Genomic DNA, 22822 nt, shown 5'->3' with positions numbered 1-22822 from the left:
TGATATTCTCCAATTTCATCCATTTGCCTGCAAATGCCATAATTTTATCATTCTTTATGGCTGAGTAATATTCCATTGTGTGTGTGTGTGTGTGTGTGTGTGTATCACAGTTTCTTTATCCATTCATCAATTGAGGGGCATCTAGGTTGGTTTCACAATCTGGCTATTGTGAATTGAGCAGCTATGAACATTGATGTGGCTGCATCTCTGTAGTATGATGACTTTAAGTCCTTTGGGTATAGGCCAAGGAGTGGGATAGCTGGGTCAAATGGTGGATCCATTCCAAGTTTTTTTTTTTTTTATTGTAAACAAATGGGATACATGTTGTTTCTGTTTGTACATGGAGTAACAGCATACCATTTGCATATTCATACATTTACATAGAGTAATGATGTTTGATTCATTCCATTATTTTTTCCTTCCCCCCATCCCTCCCACCTCTCTTTTCCCTCTATACAGTCCCTCCTTCCTCCATTCTTGCCCCCCTCCAACACCCCATTACGTGTCATCATCCGCTTATCAGTGAGATCATTCGTCTTTTGTATTTTTAAGATTGGCTTATCTCACTTAGCATGATATTCTCCAATTTCATCCATTTGCCTGCAAATGCCATAATTTTATCATTCTTCATGGCGGAGTAATAATCCATTGTATATATATGCCATAGTTTCTTTATCCATTCATCAACTGAAGGGCATCTAGGTTGGTTCCACAATCTGGCTATGGTGAATTGAGCAGCTATGAACATTGATGTGGCTGTATCTCTGTAGTATGCTGATTTTAAGTCTTTTGGGTATAGGCCAAGGAGTGGGATAGCTGGGTCAAATGGTAGGTCCATTCCAAGTTTTCTAAGGAATCTCCACACTGCTTTCCAGAGTGGCTGCACTAACTTGCAGCCCCACCAGCAATGTATGAGTGTACCTTTTCCCCACATCCTCTCCAACATCTATTGTTGCTTGTGTTCTTGATAATCGCCATTCTAATTGGGGTGAGATGGAATCTTAGGGTAGTTTTGATTTGCATTTCTCTTATTACTAGAGATGTTGAACATTTTTTCATGTATTTGTTGATTGCTTGTAGATTTTCTTCTGTGAAATGTCTGTTCATTTCCTTAGCCCATTTGTTGATTGGGTTATTTGTATTCTTGGCGTAGAGTTTTTTGAGTTCTTTATATATTCTGGAAATTAGTGCTCTATCTGAATTATGAGTGGCAAAGATTTTCTCCCAGTCTGTAGGTTCTCTCTTCACATTGCTGATAGTTTCCTTTGCTGAGAGAAAGCTTTTTAGTTTGAATCTATCCCAGTTATTGATTCTTGTTTTTATTTCTTGTGCTATGGGAGTCCTGTTAAGGAACTCTGATCCTAAGCCAACATGTTGAAGATTTGGACCTACTTTTTCTTCTATATCTGCAGGGTTTCTGGTCTGATTGCGAGGTCCTTAATCCATTTTGAGTTTAGTTTCGTGCATGGTGAGAGATATGGGTTTAGTTTCATTCTGTTGCATATGGATTTCCAATTCTCCCAGCACCATTTGTTGAAGAGGCTATCTTTTCTCCATTGCATATTTTTGGCACCTTTGTCTAGTATGAGAAAATTGTATTTATTTGGGTTTGTGTCCATGTCCTCTATTCTGTACCATTGATCTACCTGTCTATTTTGGTATCAATACCATGCCATTTTTGTTACTGTTGCTTTGTAGTACAGTTGAAGTTCTGGTATTGTGATACCCCCTGCTTCACTCTTCCTGCTAAGGATTGCTAGAGCTATTCTGGGTTTCTTATTCTTCCAGATGAATTTCATGATTGATTGCTCTATTTCTGTAAGGTACATCATTGGGATTTTAATTGGAATTGCATTGAGTCTGTATAGCACTTTTGGTAGTATGGCCATTTTGACAATATTAATTCTGCCTATCCAAGAACATGGAAGATCTTTCCATCTTGAAAGGACTTCTCAATTTCTTCAATGTTTTGTAGTTTTCATTGTAGAGATCTTTTACCTCTTTGGTTAGATTGATTCCCAAGAATTTTTGTTTTTGAGTCTATTGCAAATGGAGTTGTTTTCCTCATTTCCCTTTCAGATGTTTCATTGCTTGTGTTTAAAAATGCTTTAGATTCATGCGTGTTGATTTTATAGCCTGCTATTTTGCTGAATTCATTGATGAGGCCTAGAAGTTTGCTAGAGGAGTTTTTTGGATCCTCTAAATATGGAATCATGTCATCAGCAAATAATGACAGCTTAAGTTCCTCTTTTCCTATTTGTATTCCTTTAATTTCTTTAGTCTGTCTAATTGTTCTGGCTAGTATTTCAAGAACGATGTTGAATAGAAGTGGTGAAAGAGGACATCCCTTTCTTGTTCCTGTTTTTAAAGGGAATGCTTTCAGCCTTTCTCCATTAAGAATGATGTTGGCCATGGGCTTAGCATAAATAGCCTTTACAATGTTCAGGTATGTTCCTACTATCCCTATTTTTTCTAGCATTTTGAGGATGAAAGGGTGTTGTATTTTGTCAAACGCTTTTTCTGCATCAATTGAAATAACCATATGATTCTTATCCTTAAGTCTATTGACATGATGGATTATGTTTATTGATTTACGGATGTTAAACCATCCTTGCATTCCAGGGATGAACCCCACTTAATCGCAGTGCACGATTTTCTTAATATGTTTTTGGATACGGTTTGCCAGTATTTTGTTAAGGATCTTTGCATCTATATTCATCAAGGATATTGGTCTAAAATTTTTTTTTTCCTTAATGTGTCTTTGCCTGGTTTCGGTATGAGGTGATATTAGCTTCATAGAATGAGTTTGGTAGGGTACGTTCCCTTTCTATTTCCTGGAATACTTTGAGAAGTATTGGAATGAGTACTTCTTTGAAGATCTTGTAGAACTCGGCTGAGAATCTGTCTGGTCCTGGGCTTTTCTTGGATGGTAAGTGTTTAATGGCTTCTTCTATTTCATTGCTTGATATTGATCTGTTTAAATTGTGTATGTCCTCCTGGTTCAGTTTGGGAGGAGCATATGTCTCTAGAAATTTGTCAATGTCTTCGGTAGTTTCTATTTTGTTGGAATACAGATTTTCAAAGTAGCTTCTCATTATGTTCTGTATCTCAGTGGTGTCTGTCGTGATATTTCCTTTTTCATCACAAATTTTAGTAATTTGAGTTTTTTCTCTTTGTTAGTGTGGCTAAGGGTTTGTCTATTTTGTTTACTTTTTCAAAGAACCAACTTTTTGCTTTGTCAATTTTTTGAATTGTTTCTTTTGTTTCAATTTCATTGATTTCAGCTCTGATTTTAATTATTTTCTGTCTTCTACTACTTTTGCTGTTATTCTGTTCTTCTTTTTCTAGGGCTTTGAGCTGTAATGTTAGGTCATTGAGTTGTTGACTTTTCATTCTTTTCTGGTATGCGCTCCATGCAATGAATTTTCCTCTTAGTACCACTTTCATAGTGTCCCAGAGATTTTGATATGTTGTATTATTGTTCTCATTGACCTCTAAGAATTTTCTGTTATCCATGTTTCATTCAATAGCATATTATTTAGTCTCCAGGTGTTGGAGTAATTTCTGTTTTTTATTTTGTCATTGATTTCTACTCTCAGTCCATTATGGTCTGATAGAACACAAGGCAGTATCTCTATTTTTTTGCATTTCCTAAGGGCTGCTTTGTGGCATAACATATGGTCTATTTTCGAGAAGGATCCTTGTGCTGCTGAGAAGAAAGTGAATTCGCTCATTGATGGATGAAATATTCTATATATGTCTATTAAGTCTAGGTTATTGATTGCGTTATTGAGTTATATGGTTTCTTTGTTTGGTTTTTGTTTGGAAGATCTATCCAGTGGTGACAGCAGTGTGTTAAAGTCACCCAGATTTATTGTTTTGTGGTCTATTTGATTCCTGAAATTGAGAAGGATTTGTTTGATGTACAGGGATGCACCGTTATTTGGGGTATAAATATTTATGATCCTTATGTCTTCCTGATTTATGGTTCCCTTAAACAGTATGAAATGTCCTTCTTTATCCCTTCTGACTAACTTTGGATTGAAGTCCACTTTATCTGATATAAGGATGGAAACCCCCGCTTTTTTACTGAATCCATGTGTGTGGTAGGTTTTTTCCCCATCCTTTCACCTTTAGTCTGTGGATGTCTTTTTCTATGGGATGAGTCTCTTGCAGGCAGCATATTTTTGGGTCTTTCTTTTAATCCATTTTGCTAGTCTATGTCTTTTGATTGATGAGTTTAGGCCATTAACGTTCAGGGTTATTATTGAGATATGATTTGTATTCTTAGTCATTTTTGGTTTTTAACTTGGTTTGGTTTCTCCTTTGAGTGGATTTTTCTCAAAGGTAGTTCCTCCCTTTGCTGACCTACATTGTTGTTTTTCATTTCCTTCTCTTGGAATATTTTGTTGAGAATATTCTGTAGCACAAGATTTCTATTTGTAAATTCTTTTAACTTTTGTTTATCATGGAAGGATTTTATTTCATCTTCAAATCTGAAGGTTAGTTTTGCTGGGTATAGGATTCTTGGTTGCCAACCATGTTCTTTCAGAGCTTGAAATATGTTGATCCAGGCCCTTCTAACTTTTAAAGTCTGGGTTGAGAAGTCTGCTGATATCCGTATTGGTTTCCCCCATATGTAATCTGATGCTTTTCTCTTGCAGCCTTCAAAAGCCTAAATTTATTTTGAATGTTAGACATTTTCATTATAACGTGCCTTGGTGTGGATCTGTTGTGATTTTGTGCATTTGGTGTTCTGTAAGCCTCTTGTAATTCTTAAATTTGGTCTTTTCATGATGTCCCATAGTTCTTGGAGATTCTGTTCATGATTTCTTACCATCTTCTCTGTTTGGGCAACTTTATTTTCAAGATTAAATATTTTGTCTTCATTGTCTGAGGTTCTGTCTTCCAAGTGATCTAGTCTTTTAGTGATGCTTTCCATTGAGTTTTTTATTTGTTTTATTGTTTCCTTCATTTCAAGGATTTCCATTTTTTTTTTTTCCTTGAGAATCTCTATCTCTTTGTTGAAATGATCTTTTGCTTCCTGCAGGAGCTCTTTCAACCTTTTATTGGTATTATCACTCATTGCCTGCATTTGCTCTCTTATCTTATCCTTCTCTTCGGGAATCATCTTAATCATGTATAATCTGAAGTCCTTTTCTGACATTTCTTCTACCATACTGTCATTGGAGTCTATTAATATGGAACCTAGATTTGTTTGGATCATTTTCTTCCCTTGTTTTTTCATGTTGTTCATGTATCTTCCCCTCTAGCAGGGCAGATTTGGGGCATTACAGATTCCCCCCATAGGCTTATAGTGGCCCTATAGGTTTCCAAAACCTTTTCTTTAAGGGGAGATCAATGGATGGAATTTGCCCCATCTACAGATTGGAGCTCTGGCTTCCAGGATTATCCAAGATGGCTGCTCTGGCTTCCAAATGCGTTGCAAATGGGGAGCTGCAGCTCGGGTGTGGACATGGTCTACTGGAGGTCCTGGAGGTGGGGTGTGGTTGGTCAGGCAGGGGTCCCAGAGGTGGGGTGTGTTTGGTGTGGTTGCGGGATCCTGGAGGCAGGGTGCAATCAGTAGGTCTGGGGTCCAGGTGATAGGGCACAGTCAGTCAGTCTGGGGATCCTGGTGGCGGAGAGCAGTGGATGTGAGGGCCCCAGAGGCAGGGAGTGATCAGTTGGGCTGATGGATCCTGGAGACGGGGCTCAGTCAGTCCCTCCAGGGGTCCTACAGGGCCTGGCTATTGTCTCAAAGTGGCGGTAGCCACGTGTAATCAAACCTGCAGGTACTGTAACAGTGAACTTCCAGGAAACAGCAGGCAGCTGGTGCTCCACTGGTGGTCGGTGATCAGTTTGCTGACTGTTGTCGGACAATTGGGAGGCTCTCTCATGAATTGGGTGATGTATAGGTGTAAGGCAGGCGATGGACAGGTGAGAGGCAGGCAAATGGCGGATGATAGGCGCCTGACAGTGAGCCATCTCAGCAGTTTTCTTTTTAACCTTTTGTTAGTAGCCTAAGCAATTATGTTTTTATTTTTTATATGATTCTTTTATTTTTTTTTATTGATTCTTTTTAGTTATACATGACAGTAGAGTCTATTTTAATATATTTATACAAGCATGGGATATATCTTATTCTAATTAGGATCCCAGTCTTGTGGATGTACACCATGGTGAGATTCATCGTGGTGTATTCATACATGTACTTAGGAAAGTTAGGTCAGATTCATTCTATTGTCTTTCCTATTCCTATCTCCCCTCCTTCCCTTCGTTAAAAAGCAATTTGATGGGCTTTAAAACAAATTGAATAAAATAGGCAGGTAAGGCTCATTGGAGAGAAGCAAAATTGTTCTAGATCTTTGGTTGTGAAATATTCACTGATAATTTTAGAAATACTTAAAATAATAAAAATAGCTGTGCATGTTAAAATGGATAATCAATAAAATAATATAATTAATAAAATCAATAAAATAATAGAATGTAGAAAACAGTGAAGAGAAAAAGGCAATGAAATATAACTTGATTAAAAATGATGACATGATGTGAATAAAAGAAGCTAACAGAATCTAGAAGATAGAGGTCCTCTTCCTTTCTAGTTAGTTTAAATATCACTTTGCACTTACTCTGTTTTTGTGGTGCAGGGGATTGAGCCCAGGGCCTTGTGCTTGTGGGGCAAGAACTCTCCCAGTTGAGCTTTATCCCCAGCCCACATTTGCTCTGTTTTCTTCAGTAATACCACATGTGCATATGTTGAAATGTGTTTACTTGTTTTCCATTATTTTCCCATGCTCAGTTTTCTCAAACCTGTTATCTCATACCTTTAATTGTGTTTTCAGGAATATCTATTATCTTTTTGTTTCTGCTTTCCACGTGGCCATGATTTTTGTGACAATATGATGATCTTTTACAATTTTTTTTCTTTCCAGTATGCCAGCTCATTTTGCCTCTGCTTTCTTGAGCCCTTCTAAGTCTGTCTGTATTTCCCAGAGATGGTGTGTGTGTGTGTGTGTGTGTGTGTAAGAATTCTTTTGATGTTTAACACATTGGCTTCAATCTCACTCTTGGTATAATTTTTCTGATAAGTGGTTATCTACCTTTCATACATCATGTTCTTTTTCCTCTACTTCTTTTTGTGCTTTACCCTGGTTCCTTCTGGATAAGTTCTTTTTGAATGGAGTTATTCCTGTTCTAGTCATGATTGCAGGCCAGGGAGTGCCCTAAGGCACAGCAGGATTACAAGATGTTGCCTATGAAAGCTTTCTTATTAGCATTTTGTCCCATGACGTGATTCTATTCCAGGTTAGGAGAAGTAGCACTGGTTTTTCATGAATCTCTGCGTGATACGATTTTCCTGTAAACATAAAAGTGTGGTTACCTTTGACTTAGCTTTCACTACTCTTTGACTTATAAATATTGGCAGCTGGGGCTGCATATTTTTCAAGATTTGCCTCCCCTTGCCAGATCGATAGCCTGCTTGTTATGGAAATGCTATGTGTGTGTGTGTGCGTGTGTGTGCATTGCTTGTTGAACACCTCTTCTTTCCCATGCTGTCAAAAGGAGCCAGGAGGCTCTCCAGGCAGCCCAGATGCAGCCCCTCCTTCCAGGAGAAGAGGCTGTCTTGCCTCTTGGGGGTTCCATGACCTGAGAGTATTCTGCCCTTAAGTTTTGCCCTAAGTGTTCTGAGCAGAATCTTCTCCTAGTTTTTTTTTTTTTTTTTTTTTTTTTTCCTGACAGTGGACAATATTCCTAGGCCTTCTTCCTGCATGACTTTTCAGGGTTATAGATGTTCTCTGGTAACTTGGAAGATGTTTTATTAATTTCTATGAGGGTTTGTGGCATTTCATAAAACAGGAAACCACTTATGCCAGTTCAACTTTTAATAACATGCTTCCTTCTTCCTACAAATAAGGTTTTAGCCCCCTTTTCCTATGGCAATGGAGGATTTACCAAATTTTTTTTTCTTAAAGATAGGAACAAGGGCTGGGGTTGCAGCTCAGTGGTAGAGTGCTTGCCTAGAATGTGTGAGGCACTGAATTTGATTCTCTGCCCTGCATATAAATAAATGAATAAATATCCATCAACTAAAAATTTTTTTTAAAAAGGAACAAAGTCACCCCTAATTTAATGACTTAAGAGTTCAAACATTAATATTCCCTCTCCACAGTTGTTGGTCAACTTTTCATCACTGTGACCAAAATACCCAACAAGAGCAATTTAGCGGAGAGAAAGTTTATTTTGGCTCAGAGTTTCAGAGATTCAGTTCATGGTTGGCTAAGTCCATTGTTCTGGACCCCAGGTGATGCAGGACATTGTGGCAGAAGGTAATGGTGGAATGCTTGATTCGTGACTGGCCAGGAAGCAGAGAGAGGAAGCGGGGAAGAGACCACCAGGAAGATGAACTCTCCCAGGTCCTGCCTCCAATGTCCTACTTTCTCCAGTCATGCCCCACCTACCTTCAGATACTACCTGGTCTGTTGAAACAGATGGATTGATTATGTTACAGTTCTCACAATCCATTTTATCTGTGAACACTCCTGCCTTAGCACAGGAGCATTTGGGAGCAAATCTAAACCGTAACAGTGGTACAGCATAGTTAACGATTGCCATATGTTAAAGGCTCTTAGGAGATTTTAATGTCATTTTGCAAGTCGGGGTCAGAAAGTTAATTAAGAATGTTTAAAATTAAAAATCACTGCACAATTCATATGCTAAAATTATCCCACCATTAATAGTTTAGAAGTATAGGGTCTGGGAATAAGTGGCATGTAAAATTAGAGGTATAAAATTTATTTTGGTTGTTTTGTATTCTTGACTTTAGTTATAAAAATTATCTTTTTTTTTTTTTTTTTTTTTTTTTTTTTGGTACCCAAGGGCACTTAACTGCTGAGCCACATCCCCAGCCATTTTTATTTTTCCTTTTGCGACAGTGTCTCACTAAGTTGCTTAGGGCCTTTGAGGCTAGCTTTGAACTTTCGATCCTCCTGCTTTAGCCTTCCAAGTCGCTGGGATTAGAGGTGTGCATCACCAAACGTGGTCATTTATACCTATTGTTTTGATGATTCATAATTGGTAATGTGGTGTTTTAGGTGAGAAGATTTTTTCTTTTTTTCTTTTCCCTCTCTCTCTCTCTCTCTCTCTCTCTCTCTCCCCTGCCCCCCGACCTCTTTCTTTCCTTCGCAGAGCTTGTAATTGAACCCAGGGTCTTATGGAAGCTAGGCAAATGCTCTACCATCTACCTAGGCTCCTGGACCTACATTTCTTATCATACAGAACAAATGGGGAAACTATTTTTATTGAAATAGATTATTTTAAGACAGTTTATATCAAGACCACAACCTAAGTTAATTATAACTCAGTAATAATTGCCAGTTTGCAAATAACGGAGTGAACAAATGTTCCCACAGCTGTAATTTATTCTAAGCAGTGCTGAAAATTGTATAGCAAAGGACTCTGTCTGAAGTCTCCTCAAGTCCTCTCCTTGGTACATTGTCTCTTTCAACCCAGTGCAGAGATTGAAGAGGCTCAGAGCAGTCATCCTCCATCTAGCACTCTATTATCCTGAAGAGACTGGTGTGTCTCAAGAAGTCCATCTTGCTTGGACCACATCTGCAACTCTGGGTAAAGGGGTTATGCTTAGTTCAAGCAAAAGTACTCCAGCTGCAAAGGAGACATTTGGTTATAAGTACAAGTTTTGGACTCCAGCAGACTGACCTGGAGAACTGTTCCTGTTTACATCTCCCTGAAGGAAAGACTTCATTTCTTTAAAGATAGATCCATCTTCTTACATACCCTAACTATAAACATATTTTTCATGTCTAGACAGGTGAAGAATACTAGAAGCAAAACTGGTAATGATCATAAATATTGTTAGAATCAATCAAGGACTTATTTAGCTATGGCGCTGTCTCTTGTCTTGGAAGCAGGTTTACAGTCCTGTCTTAAACTACCTATTTTAGGGATAAATGATTGTAACTTTCTAGATTGGTCATCCTCCAATACTCATGGTCACATTTAGGGAGAATCCACTACTTTATAATACTGAATTTCCCATCCTTTCTGGTCTTCTTTTTGTCTCTACTTTTTGTGGCTGATGTTTTTCCTTCAGGGTGGTTTTATGCATTTCCTTAGGTATTTTATATCTATATCTATCTATCTATCTATCTATATATATATATATAGTTGCAATAGCATTTGAGATCTTGTTGGTATTTGTTACATGATCTCACAGGGTAACATTTGTATGGGGTAAGCTGTTAAATTTTATCAATTTTGTAATACAATTTGCTATATTATATTTCATTTGTTACTTATGATATTTTAAAAAATAGGATATGCTATATGTATTATACACACTTCTATATTAAGCTGTCTTCTTATTATCCTGTTAATGAGATTTTCTCCATGCTCTGAGCACCATATTTCATTTGTAATGTATTTGTGCACTATACTGCTACCAAATGCAACTAGTACCAAAGCAAAATCCAAACCATCTTGAGCTGAGTGGTTCTACAACGTGTGTTTCCTCTGCTTGAGCCTCTCCTTCCAGATTTTTATTTTGAGGCCCAGTAAACAAAATTTTCATCCTCTGACTTCCAAAGTTATGGTACTGTGGTCCTCTACCTACTACAAAAGAACAAGGGAAGAGGATAGGTGCTAGATTAGAATTCATCTGCTGACAACCTGTGATGCTTTTAAAGACACACTTGAGACAGCAGAGAATAAAGACAATTAGGAGATTAATAGCAGTCTTTTGACAGTTTGAAGAGAAACTGAGATGATTGAATACTTGCTTAAGTAAATGCCTAAAATACTTCTCCACAGGAACTACAGAAACCCATATAACTAAATTCAGTTGGAACCCTAATTTCTAGGAATATGACCCAATGTTATATAAGTGTGCATATATTTTTGATTGACTATTCAATAATTTTGAATAATGAGTTTTAAATAATGGGGTTTTTGGCTAATGCTTCTTGCCCATTAATCATATACCCTACCGATAATGATAGTTTCTTTCCACTATTTTTACCCCCTTTCTCTCTCTCCCTCCTTCTGTTTCTCTTTCTCCCTTTCATTGGTACTGGGCATGGAGCCCAGGTGCTATCTACCACTGAGATACATCCCTAGTGATGTTTTTGCTTTTTATTTTAAGACAGGGACTCCTAAGTTGCTGAGGCTGGCCTTGAACTTGCAAACATCCTGCCTCAACTTTCCTAAATCACTAGGATAACAGGGATGTGATATCATGCCTGGCTTATTTTTACCTCTTACTTTTCTCATCCAAGTGTTTTGGCTAATTCTTGCTAACCCATATCTTGTTCAAGACTTAGATGGGGCTAATTCTACAGTAATCATGTTGATGCACCTTGAACTAGCTCTTTTTAAAATATGACCATCTTCTCTGTTCCCTATTTTATGACAAGTTTAACATTAGAAATTGTTAATTGTATCAAAGGCTTTCCTGGCCTGTATAAAAGACATTGCATGCCAATAAGTATATGAATTGCTCAATCCCATTAAACCTCAGAAAAGTGCAAATTAAATGAGATATCGGGCTGGGGTCGTGGCTCAGTGTAGAGCGCTTGCCTAGCACGTGTGAGGCACTGGGTTCGATTCTCAGCACCACATTAAAAAAATAAAGATATTGTGTCCATCTACAACTATATTATTTAAAAAAAATGAGATATCACTACATTCTACCTGAAATGCTAATAGTAATAGGGTTGACTGCTGTCAGTGTTGATGAGAATGTGAGCAACTTGAACTCTCAAATGAGGCAAGTGGGAGTATAAATTGGTATCACCACCTTGGGAAGCTCTTTGCCTTTATCTCTTAAATCTGAGTGCACATAGATCATAAAATCTAGAATTTCCATTACTAGGTATAACACCAAGGGAAATGCATACGTATGTGCACCTGTTTATGCTAGTTTTATTCACTGTTAACTCAGATTGAAAGCAATGCTCATTCACAAATAATAGCCTAGGCAAATAAATTGTGGTATATTTAAATAAATATCTTTAAAAAATGCACTGTATTTTTCTTTGGTCTAATATGTTGGGTTATTTTAATAATTTGTGTAATGTTGCCAGATGTTTGCATTTCTGGGTCATTTCCTTGGTCATGGCGAAATAGTATTAGTCATACTTTTCAGGCTAATAGGATTTGACTTCCTTCTTTTGGATAGCTCTGACATACCTAAAGTTCTTACTTTTTACATGTCTTTTTACATTAACATAGTCCTTCCTGTGACTACGAGTCTGTGGATTTTAGCTTAAGTGAGGATATTGATAGTTCAGATTTCTCTTTTCAAGCACAGAAACACTGAAATCCTTCATTGAGTATAACTGAATCCTATTTCTCACTTTAATATTAACACATTAAAGCTTCAAGAGTAGTTTTTTCTTTCCTGAGTGATTTAATCACTAAAAGACGAGTCTGAGAAAATCCTGTCATTATATGACAATAAATGGATAGAAAATGGCATAGAAATTTTTATTAAAAGTTACTCTGTATCATAATTAAATTACTTGGATTGTTTTTGTCAGCTAGTTATAAGATTCTAAATATGTTAGAAGAATACTTTCATAACATATTATCTTTCATCTATGTATTTTATCTTTTACTTTTATGAAGATGGCTATGATCCTATGAAGATGGCCTTTTGATAATGTTCCCGGTGAGGTAAGGTGAACAAAACTTGTACTTTTTGTTATAGTAAACTTTAAAGGGTCATGCACAATTATGTAAGAGGTTAAAGAGTGTGTGAATATGCTCATTCAATAATTATTTATTGCCTTATTTTTGTAATAGCTTCTGAGATACTAGTGTATATCAAAAAAATGTGTTCAGGAAATGACTAAAAAATTAAATGACAATGGGTTATTTGGTAGTCTCTTTTGAATTGTGTCAAGAAATCATGTTTTTTCCCCTTCTTTTAAACAAGGATATATGTGTTAACACTCAGGATTAGCCACTCTTCGGAAGCACACTCTCTCTCCCTGTATGTACCTGTGTGTGTGTGTGTGTGTGTGTGTGTGTGTGTGTGTGTGTGTGTGTGTGATGAACTTTCTCTGTCAGGTTGAATTCTCCAACTGGTGAGCACAACACCTGTGCATTTGAGTTATGCATGTACCAAGATTTTAATTGCCTTTGGTCTTCAGGGGCCCATGTAGGACCCAGGCAGCCAAGGCTTCAGGTGAGTGAAGGCAACCTCCTACATCTAACCTGGTAGGTGCTTGAAGGCTGTCCCTGTCTATGGAAGGCCCTGTACACCACCTTCTATGTGGCTTGGTATTCTTCGAACCTTCTATCTCTGCTTATCCTTTTCTGTTCTCCTACTTTCCAATCCAGTTTTTTTTTTTTTCCTGAACAAATTCTCATTTTTCTTGGGCAGGTTTCTTTTTCCAGTCAGCCTAGGATTTGCTGGCCTTCAGTCAGGGTCAGTCAGTTGCTGTTGTCTGACAGCTCAGATTCTCTTTAAGGCAAAACTGGCAATCTGTTGAATAAACCCAGCATTAAGCCAAGTAAAAGAATGAACAACGATAACACAATCTACTAACTTTCTCATTTTGATTTGCCAACTGATTATAAGCAAGATCTAGACAGTGGGGCCTTGACTTTATGTATCACAGTGTACTATTTAGAGCTTTTATTATTTTTTTTGAGGTGCTGGAGATTGAGCCCAGGGTCTCATACATGCTAAAAAGTGCTCTACCACTTAGCTGTACCCCCAGTCCTCAAATACAGTACAATTTATATACTTTCCTAAGACAAATGCCTAACACAAAATTGGTAAAGAATGCTTGAAAGATGGATCACATAGATTTCTTTCTAGAAAATGAAAATACACACTACACATAAACATTGCCTTGATAGGCAAAGTAACCCATGTGAAGAAGGGAGCTGGTATGGTTTGCACAAAGGGCATGGAACTAGGTTGATGACATCTTGGCTCTGTTCCCAGCTCGGCTGCCTTATTACCATGTGACCTCAGGCCAGTTATTTTACCTTACTGAGCTCTAGTTTCCTCATCCCCAAATGACATAGCAATACTTGCCGTTCCTACCCCAAGGGCTCTTCTGAAAATGATATGAAAGTGATCTGAATACTTTGAAAAATCCTATAGGGCATTCACATGATGTAAAAGAATGATCTTGGATTTAAGATGAAGGAGCTACAGAACTTTGAAATTAGTATGAAATTTGGGTTAAACACTGAAGTAGGATCCTCACAGTGGTTTTATTTTTAAATTTTAACTACAATACCTTGTTATCATAAAGTACTGTATTACTTCAAGATATTGCATAAGATTATTAAAATCTGGTTTTAAAGTGATCATGTTTGCTCTTAAATATGACCGATTTATTTTATAAAATTTGTTTAGTATAACATAAATATTAAATGGAAAAATATATTTTTTCAGAATTTTGGTCATATTTATAATGAAATTTTTACTTAAGAATTTTCTGTACCACATTTTGGAATAAATATATTTCATTTGATGAATCATGCCCATGTTTAACTTTTATACAATCTACATTCCATTATATGTTAAAAAATTCAATTGTCTAAATACAATCCATCAAACAAATTTCCTTAGCTGACTTTCAAATGTTAAGACCACATGTTGGAAAAATTTTAATTACTATATTTATTCAGTGATTTTTTTTTTTTTTTTTTTTTTTTTTTTTTTTTTTGGCAGGGAGTACCAGGGATTGAACTCAGGGGCACTCAACCACTAAGCCAAATCCCCATCCCTATTTTGTATTTTATTTAGAGACAGGGTCTCACTGAGTTGCTTAGGGCTTTCCCATGTTGCTGAGGTTGGCTTTGAACTTGCAATCCTCCTGCCTCAGCCTCCAGAGCCTCTGGGATTGCAGGCAAGTGCCATTGTGCCTGACTATTCAGTGATGTTAATACAGAGGTTTGAACTTTTATCAATCTTAAAAATGACAATCTTTTTGTTTTTCTTTTTCTGGCATTGGGCATTGAACTTGGGGCCTTGTATATGCTAAGCAAGTGATCTACCACTGAGTTATATCCCCAGTCCTTTTAAAAATTTATTTTGAAACAGGGTTTCACTAAGTTACCCCAGTTGGTTTTGAATTTGCAATCAATTCTCCTGCCTTAGCCTCCCAAGTAGTTGGGATTACAAACTGCAAGTGCCACCAGTTCTAGCTTTTCTTTCTTTCTTCTTTTCTTTTCTTCCCGCCTTCCCTGCCCCCACCTGAGGGCCACCTCTAACCCAATGCTGCAGATAGAATTTAGGGCCTTTTTCCATGCTAGGAAAGTGCTCTACCACTTCATTACATCCCCAGTATGCCCATCTTAAAAGTGAAATTCTATACACTATTTCATTCCTTTTCCCTCTAATATATGTGTGTGTATGTATGTATATGTGTGTATATGTACATATGCGTGCGTGTGTGTGTCTCTGAAGTCATGTGCAAAACACTGGGTGAATATTGTTCAACCTCAGACAGCATAAACTAACCAACTAGAATGTCACCTACTTCATTAAACTAGTATAATTTCTTTTTTGTTTTGATTGTAGTCTCTGTAATTTACTTACTTTTTTTTTTTTTTTTTTTGTACCAGGGATTGAACCCAGAGGCACTTAACCACCAAGCCACATCCCCAGCCCTGTTTTTGTATTGTATTTAGAGATAGGGTCTCACTAAATTGCTAAGGTTGGCTTTGAACTTGTGATCCTCCTGTCTCAGCTTCCCAAACTGCTTGGATTACAGGGGTTCACCACTGCTCCTAGCTGTAACTTACTTCTTATTAATAGAAAACCATTAATTATGACAACTTAATATTTTATCCAAATATTTAAGAGTATGGGAATTCTCTCTAGTGGACCAAAACTAATAAAAGAAATGATGTAATAAATTTAGAACAAAGCGATTAAATAAAATTTACTCTGTCTTACCATTGTAAGTTATTCTTACTATTACAAGTTTTAAGGCCTTTTCAAAGTCATAAAAAATTAAAATTCTTAGATTTCTGTGGTTACACCTCTGCTGTGGGGCTTATCTGACTCCTGAGAAATATCTGTTGATCATGTGTGTTTGAAAAGACTCAGAATTTCTTAGGTCTGAATATTTCCTCTACTTTAAAAAAAGAGCTGAGGGGTATGGAGCAGGTAGCTTAGTGGTAGAGAGCTTGCTAGCAAGTATGAGAGTCTGGGTTCCAACCCTACCCCTGAAAGAAAAAAAGAGCTGAGATCTCAAGGCATCCCTCAGACTTTTAGAGAGGGACTTAGTAGGTGACTGACTAGGAAATTTGGTGTTTTAACAAAAAGACATCACTTGTTTCTGCTGAAAGAGACAGAAAGAAGAGCTTTGAAGATTAAATTTAATGAATTTCCAGTATTGATTAGCATGTAACCGGCCCTCTAAAGGCATTAACTCATTTAATATAATTCTCACAATGCCTGTATCCTTGACCTTGCTTCCTGGTACAATAGATGAAGTCCTGCTTTACTTCAGGGGAGAACCAGTATTAACAAATGTGTGATGCACTGGCTGACAAGACAAACCAAAAGGAATGAGGTTAAAATGAGAAGAGATACCAATGGCAGTCATCTATGCACATCTGAAGGTAGACTTCACATTTCTTACAAGAAGCTTAAGCCTAAAGTTCTAAGATGTTAATACTTCCCTCTTAGTTGTAAACTTTTCTTTAAAAAGTCAAACTTGCTTGGGATCCATAGTCCATTTGTAGGCCAGAAAAGGTATGGAACTCTATCTAGACTAATGATTTGGTGGCATTAACTTTGTAAACTATCAGATGAACTGGTGCAAATAGAGATGAAAAGTCAAGGGGAGGGCAATACCACAATTTTTGCTTCCTCACCGTTCAAATTTCTTTTGTTTAATTTTTTTTACAAGTGTTTTATTTAATATGTTGCTGACTTTGCATTTTAACTCCCCTTAAACATCTAAAAATGTTACATTTCACATTAAATATCAAATTAGCTAGACAAACTAAGTAACTGTTCAAGTAGTCCAAAAGGAAATGAGTTTGAACTGGTGAGTCCATCCTAGGAACTAATGGGATGTAAGGGAATCTCTTTCTGTGCCAGATACTATGCTTAGTATTTTAGATATCCCACTTCATTGCACAGCCTTGTATAGTGGGTATTACACCCAGTTTGAGGACTAAGAGAGGTTCATGGAGAGTAATGTCTTGCTAGGAGTCTTACAGTTAATAAAAGGCCTGGCTTTATAAGCCCGGGTGATTCAGGCTCCACCTTGCATAGCACCGAGACTATCTAAGGCCTAAGAGTCTTGGTAAGAAGGTACCAAACTTGATGGCGATCAAGGGATAGTTCAATCTGGGAATACCGAGCAAATAATGGCAGTAGCTTTGTTCTACATTTATTACACCATACATTTCTTTTATTATTTTTGATCCACTAGAGAGAGTTCCCATACTCTTAAATAGCTGGTTAAAATATCAGGTTGTCATAATTAATGGTTTTCTACTTGTATTACTAAGAAGTAAATTACGGCTGTACGTATTTGTTGGGGGAAAAAAAAAATGATCTAAGGATCCGAACTAATTTAGCTGGCAGGAAAAAACATTTGAACACAGATAGCCCATGGCCTAGAAGGTCCATTAAAGCACTGGATAGCTTGTCTACTGAAGCTGGGCGGCTGCGCTCAGGGTCCTACGGAGTGCACAGAGCTACAGGGGGACTACCTAGTGTCCATCTTCAGAAGTGAAGGCAAGTCCTAGCATAAAGCACATACCGCACCCCGACAGCGTATTTCTATCGGAAGGGTGGGATGGGGAGCGGAATTATTAATACAGGTAGAAAATACATCTTTTTCGCCGAGTATTTTGGGAGGAAATGACACCATCGAAATCCCTTCTCGAGATGCCCTTTCCCTCCAGGTATATGATCCTTCATTATCGATTCCTAAGGTAGAACGCAAGCCAGGTGGGGACGCGTTCCCCAGCCCAGTGCGGCTGGCAGAGCGCAGGGTCCCCAGGCGGCGGGGGCGGCGGTGACGCAGGAGACGGCGGGGGCCCTGATCCCGCGGCGCGGAGGGGGTTGCACCGCGTAGTGCGCAGCGGGCCAATGAGGACGCGCGGTGTTTCTGGCGAGGGGAGGGCGGGGGCTCCAGGTTTCCTCGGGTCCCGACGCAGCGCCGCCTGCCGAGTTCCGAGCGAGCGGGCGGAGCCTGCGGGGGTCTCTGGGCGCGCCCGCCAGTCCGGATTTTCCTCTGAGGCGCCCCCGCCTTTCCAGGTCCGCCCCCTTCTCCGGCCCAAAAGCGGCTCCGACGGCGTACGGCCTCCTTCTCTTCGCGCTCCCCACCTCTGCTTGCCGCGCGCATCTCGGGGCCGATCTTTGCCTGGTGTCCGGGAGGCGGCGCCGGCGGGGGCGCCTCACCCCTGCCGGCGGCGGTAATGCCGCTGCCGTTGCCGCCCTTGCGGCCGGACGGGCAGCTGGCAACGGCAGGAACCGGAGCCGGAGCGCGCTCGCCGCTGGCCGGGACGCCGCCCTGGCCTGCGCTTGGCTCTCGAGGCGGCCGCAGGGCGCCGGGGTCCGGCGCGGCATGAGGTGGAGGTTGCGCGCCGGCGAGCGCCCAGCTCCTCGGCCCCCAGGGCCCCCGCGGGCCCTCGCGCGTCGCGTGAGCGGGCTGCGGCCCCGGCGCCCACGCTAACCCCGCGCAGGCACAAGACGCCGCGGCCCAGAGAAGGCGGCGCAGGCCCGCCGAGCGAACGCGAGCGGCTGGACCGGTAGCGCGGGGCTCCGTGCTGGGCGGATACCTGGAGCCGCGGGCCACCCCGGCGTGCTGCAGTTAGCTGTCCCTCTCCGCAGGGCGCCGCGGCGCGCAGCCTGCGCCTCTCCCCACCTGCAGCCCCTCCTCCCGCCGCTGCCTGGCGGAGAGAACGCGCGTCCTCGCCCTTCCTCGGCCTCTTCAGGTCCTCTGGTCCCCCGGACCCCCATCCGGACTCTCCTCTCCTCTCTCCACCCTTCCCCGTGGTCCTTCCGCGCCTCTCCTCCCCGGCTCTCCGGCCTCCCATTCATTCCGTGCGCTTCCTTCCCCTTTCTCCTTCCCGCTCGGGGCCTCTTCCCAGAGCCTCTCCGCGCGGAACCTTCGGCATTCTCGGGGTTCTTAGCACATTCATGGAAGTTTAGGGCCTGGACGGTGGCCCCGAATCCGGCCTGAGAGCGCAGCCCGAGCTGCTGGCTGGGAAGAGGAAGATGTCTGTGCTCAGGCGGATGATGCGGGTCTCCAATCGCTCCCTCCTCGCCTTCATCTTCTTCTTCTCCCTCTCCTCGTCGTGTCTCTACTTCATCTATGTGGCTCCGGGCATCGGTAAGTACCGAGACACACCCTCACCTCCCCTGATCACAGCGCAGGAAATGCGGAACGTTAAGGCTGTTACTTGTGGGATTTGGAGGCTGTATAAACAGGGGCCGACAGAAAGCATTTTATTTGAACTGTTATTTCAGACGTGTCAAATTGCTTGGGGGCATGGCTTTGCTATGTGCACTTTGTACATGTACGTTTAAATAACTTAAAATATTGCATTAAATGGACATAGTAGGAGTAGGTGTGATGGCCCGGGATGCTCTGGTCGCGTTCTAAAGTATTCATGATCGCTTTATCCATTTAATATCAAATCTTTACGCTTAAGCTCAGTGTTTAATGGTAGTTTTATCCAAACATCCTCAGATATAATAACTGGTTGTAAAATTATGACGGGGAAACCGGCAGCAGGGAATGTGATCGAGGTCAACAGCGTACGTACTCTGGTGTTCTAGGTCACTTTTTTAGAATGGGGTCAGTGAACATTTGGGCCATACTTCAGGAGTTTTTAGGGTCTGAGTTCTCTTGTAAAAAACAGTGCTCCACTATTTGGTACTCTTGGATCTGCTTTTCAAGGGCAGGTTGCCTCAGCTACCTGTTAGGATGACTTCGAAGATAAAATAGTGATTAATTTTGTAAGGCAATTTGTAGTTTAAAATTTTAACCTTCTGTTTAGCACTTTCGGCCTTTGGTCTGAAAGGTAGTATTGGCTTCTTTACTAAATATCCTAATTCCTCATCCTCCCTTTTGTTGATAAACAACCAACCTGTAATTATTCTGATGAATGAATAATAATAATTTCATATGGATATTAAAATACATTGTTATTTTCAAAACTTTTCTGAATTTTCCTTGGTTATTGTGTTTTTAATGTTAAATTGTTAGTAACAGTGTTCATCTCCTACCATTTCTTGTTAGACACTAAGTTGGTTAAAAATGCGATACCTCTTACAGAATGAAAACACCTACAGAATTTTGAGATGGAATTCTTATCTGGGCATTGTCTTGGGTATAATAGATTATTGTTATAAATTGTTTGGGAGAAGGAAGAAGCAAGCCTCATCTAGACTGTTTGACTTCTTAAAAAAAAATCACTATGTGACTTTTTCTTTATTAAAGTTTTAGATTCAAGTAAGAAATGTGCACTCAAAGCCAGGTGGGGTAGTGTGTGCCTGTAATTCCAGCGATTTGGGAGGCCCAGGCAGGAGGATCACAAGTTCCAGGCCAGTCTCTGCAATTTAGCAAGGCCCTAAGCAACTTAGTGAGACCCAGTCTCAACATAAAAAACAAAAAGCACTAGGGATGAGGCTTAGTGGTAAAGCGCCTCTAGGTTTAATCCCCAGTACACCTGCCTGCCCCCCCAACCAAGAAAAGAATACACTCAGATGATGATACTTGAGAACTCCTGAATTGCTGACACCTTGATGTCTCTCAAAATAGAAGTTTTAGGGTAGAGTTTATAGAAGCATGGATATTTTAATATTACTTTTCATAAATGCAGTTTCTTTGCACAACAGCAAAATACACCCCCTTGAAGCCTAAAATACTGACAGTAGTTCATATTTTAGCCTGAATTATGTCTTGGAGCCAAACTCTTAGGGCTGAAATGTATGTGTGTAGGAGTACCTTTTATGGGTCTCAAAGTTTCACATCTCTTCTATTAAGAAGCTCTTATTCATTTTACCTTATTAGCTAGTTTGGTAGATAACAGTTATATTTCCCTTTCTTGTCACTCGGTTGGCTTGATATTAACCAACATGTTCAGCAAAGACTTTCCTTAAGGTTTGTTATTTATTTATATTTCAAATTTTGGAAGTCTTATACACTTATTCCTAATTCTGTGGCCTTTTTTTTTTTTTTTTAACTTACATAATTTCTTAGAAATTGGACATCTCAGTGGGATGTTATTTTATTAGGCATTTAACTTTGAGTTTGGAGAAAGTTAGTTTTCCTTTTTGTTTGCTCTTAGATATCAATGTTCTTACTTTGTATTTAACTTGTTACTTTGTATTTAACTTGTTAAAGTTATATTACTCAAAAAGTTAACCAAAGAACTGGGTGTGGTGAGTGTTCCATGCCTGTAATCCCAGTGATTAAGGAGGCTGAGGCAGGAGGATTGCAAGTTCTAGGCCAACCCCAGCAATTTGATGAGACTGAGCAGCTTAGCAAGACCCTGTCTCAAAATAAAAATAGAAAGGATTGGAGATGTGGCTCAGTGGTAAAGTACCCCTGGGTTCAATTCACCAGAGGGGTGGTGGGTAGGGGAAGAAAAGTTAACCAAAGGAAATCAGAATTCCAGATTTTATTTGATGTCATCCTTTTGTTTTTTATTTTTTTTTGTTAGTGCATTAATATACTATCTGTAGAGTCTTAAAATTTAATTGATGTAAAATACTAATATATCTTTCTTATCTGAGTGCTTTATGTTTCCCATAGAACAATCATATTAATGTCAAAAATTTGGGCAGTTTTCTTGCAAACAATTAGGTTGACATGGTTTAAACTACTACTGTCTTGTGAATGTTATTTAGAAAAACAAAAACAAAAACCCATTAAAGATAGTTAGAAAAGAAACTTAACCAAACTTATAAAATACTATAAATTTGTTAAACTGAATCTGGTTCAAAATCCTGTGCCACTTAGCAACAAACAAAAAAACAAAGCAACCCCCCTGCCAACCAAAACCCACAAAACCTTCCTTATTTATCTGCATATCTTTAAGTATTGGGAAGTGATTTTCCAAAATTCAGATTTTTTTGCTTGAATGCTCTAATTCTTATCATTGACAACCAATGCCATTTTTTTTTTTTTTTTGAAGTGTCAGGCTCACTTTCTTCATATTTGAGAAAATGTAGGTCAGATACACAAGTCTAACCATGATGTGTCTGTTGTTCTTTCAAATAAAAACGATGTCCCTTGAAAAATGTGGCTAGTTGGGTTCATACTGCAACACTCCATTCATTGCACATGTGATTTGGGTTGAGACAACCATAGTACTTTGGTAGGCAGCAGAAATAAATGCTTTACCTGTGCTGGATTTCTTAGAGTTTTTCATTAGACATACAGTGATTTCTTCTTGAAATGCATCCTATTTTAGCCTGAATTGCATCTTGGGGCTAAATTTTCTTATGATTGAAATATATGTGGTAGGACTTTTGGTTGACTTTTAAATGAATGTTTCAAATCTTTGCTGTTAAGCCATCTCTGTTAATCCTACCTCTTCAACCTGTTTGGTAGGTGTCAGTTACATTATGTCAACATCTGTGTTTGTCAGGTGCCCTTCTCAGACAGGCCTTCTTGTTTTAGTTACCCTTTGGTATCCTTTGCCCGTGTTCCTGACTCCTCTCTCTCTCTTGTGAGCTGATACACTACCTGGTTGCAGTGTGCTAGTTGCAGACGGCATACTTCGTTTAGTTTCCACTGATTGTTGATGTTGATCAGCAGTTTCTGGGCTATTTGGGTCTTCATCTACAATGAGTTCCATA

General features: G+C 39.3%; 1 protein-coding gene across 4 annotated transcripts in view; it reads left to right on the top strand.

Moving 5' to 3' along the window:
* The first annotated feature begins 19208 nt into the window (after positions 1 to 19208).
* Positions 19209 to 22822, top strand: part of B4GALT6 (beta-1,4-galactosyltransferase 6) — a 116983-nt gene continuing 113369 nt past the window's right edge. For all 4 annotated transcript variants that reach the window (XM_079108753.1, XM_079108751.1, XM_079108752.1 and 1 more), the window contains exon 1: positions 19209 to 19343. In XM_079108753.1, coding sequence (XP_078964879.1) covers positions 19229 to 19343 — 115 coding nt within the window. In that variant the 5' untranslated portion in view covers positions 19209 to 19228. The remainder of the gene's footprint in view (positions 19344 to 22822) is intronic.

Source organism: Sciurus vulgaris (assembly GCF_902686455.1).
Source record: "Sciurus vulgaris genome assembly, chromosome: 13".
In the NCBI taxonomy this organism is placed as follows: domain Eukaryota; kingdom Metazoa; phylum Chordata; class Mammalia; order Rodentia; family Sciuridae; genus Sciurus; species Sciurus vulgaris.
This window is presented reverse-complemented; position numbering and strand designations above follow the sequence as displayed.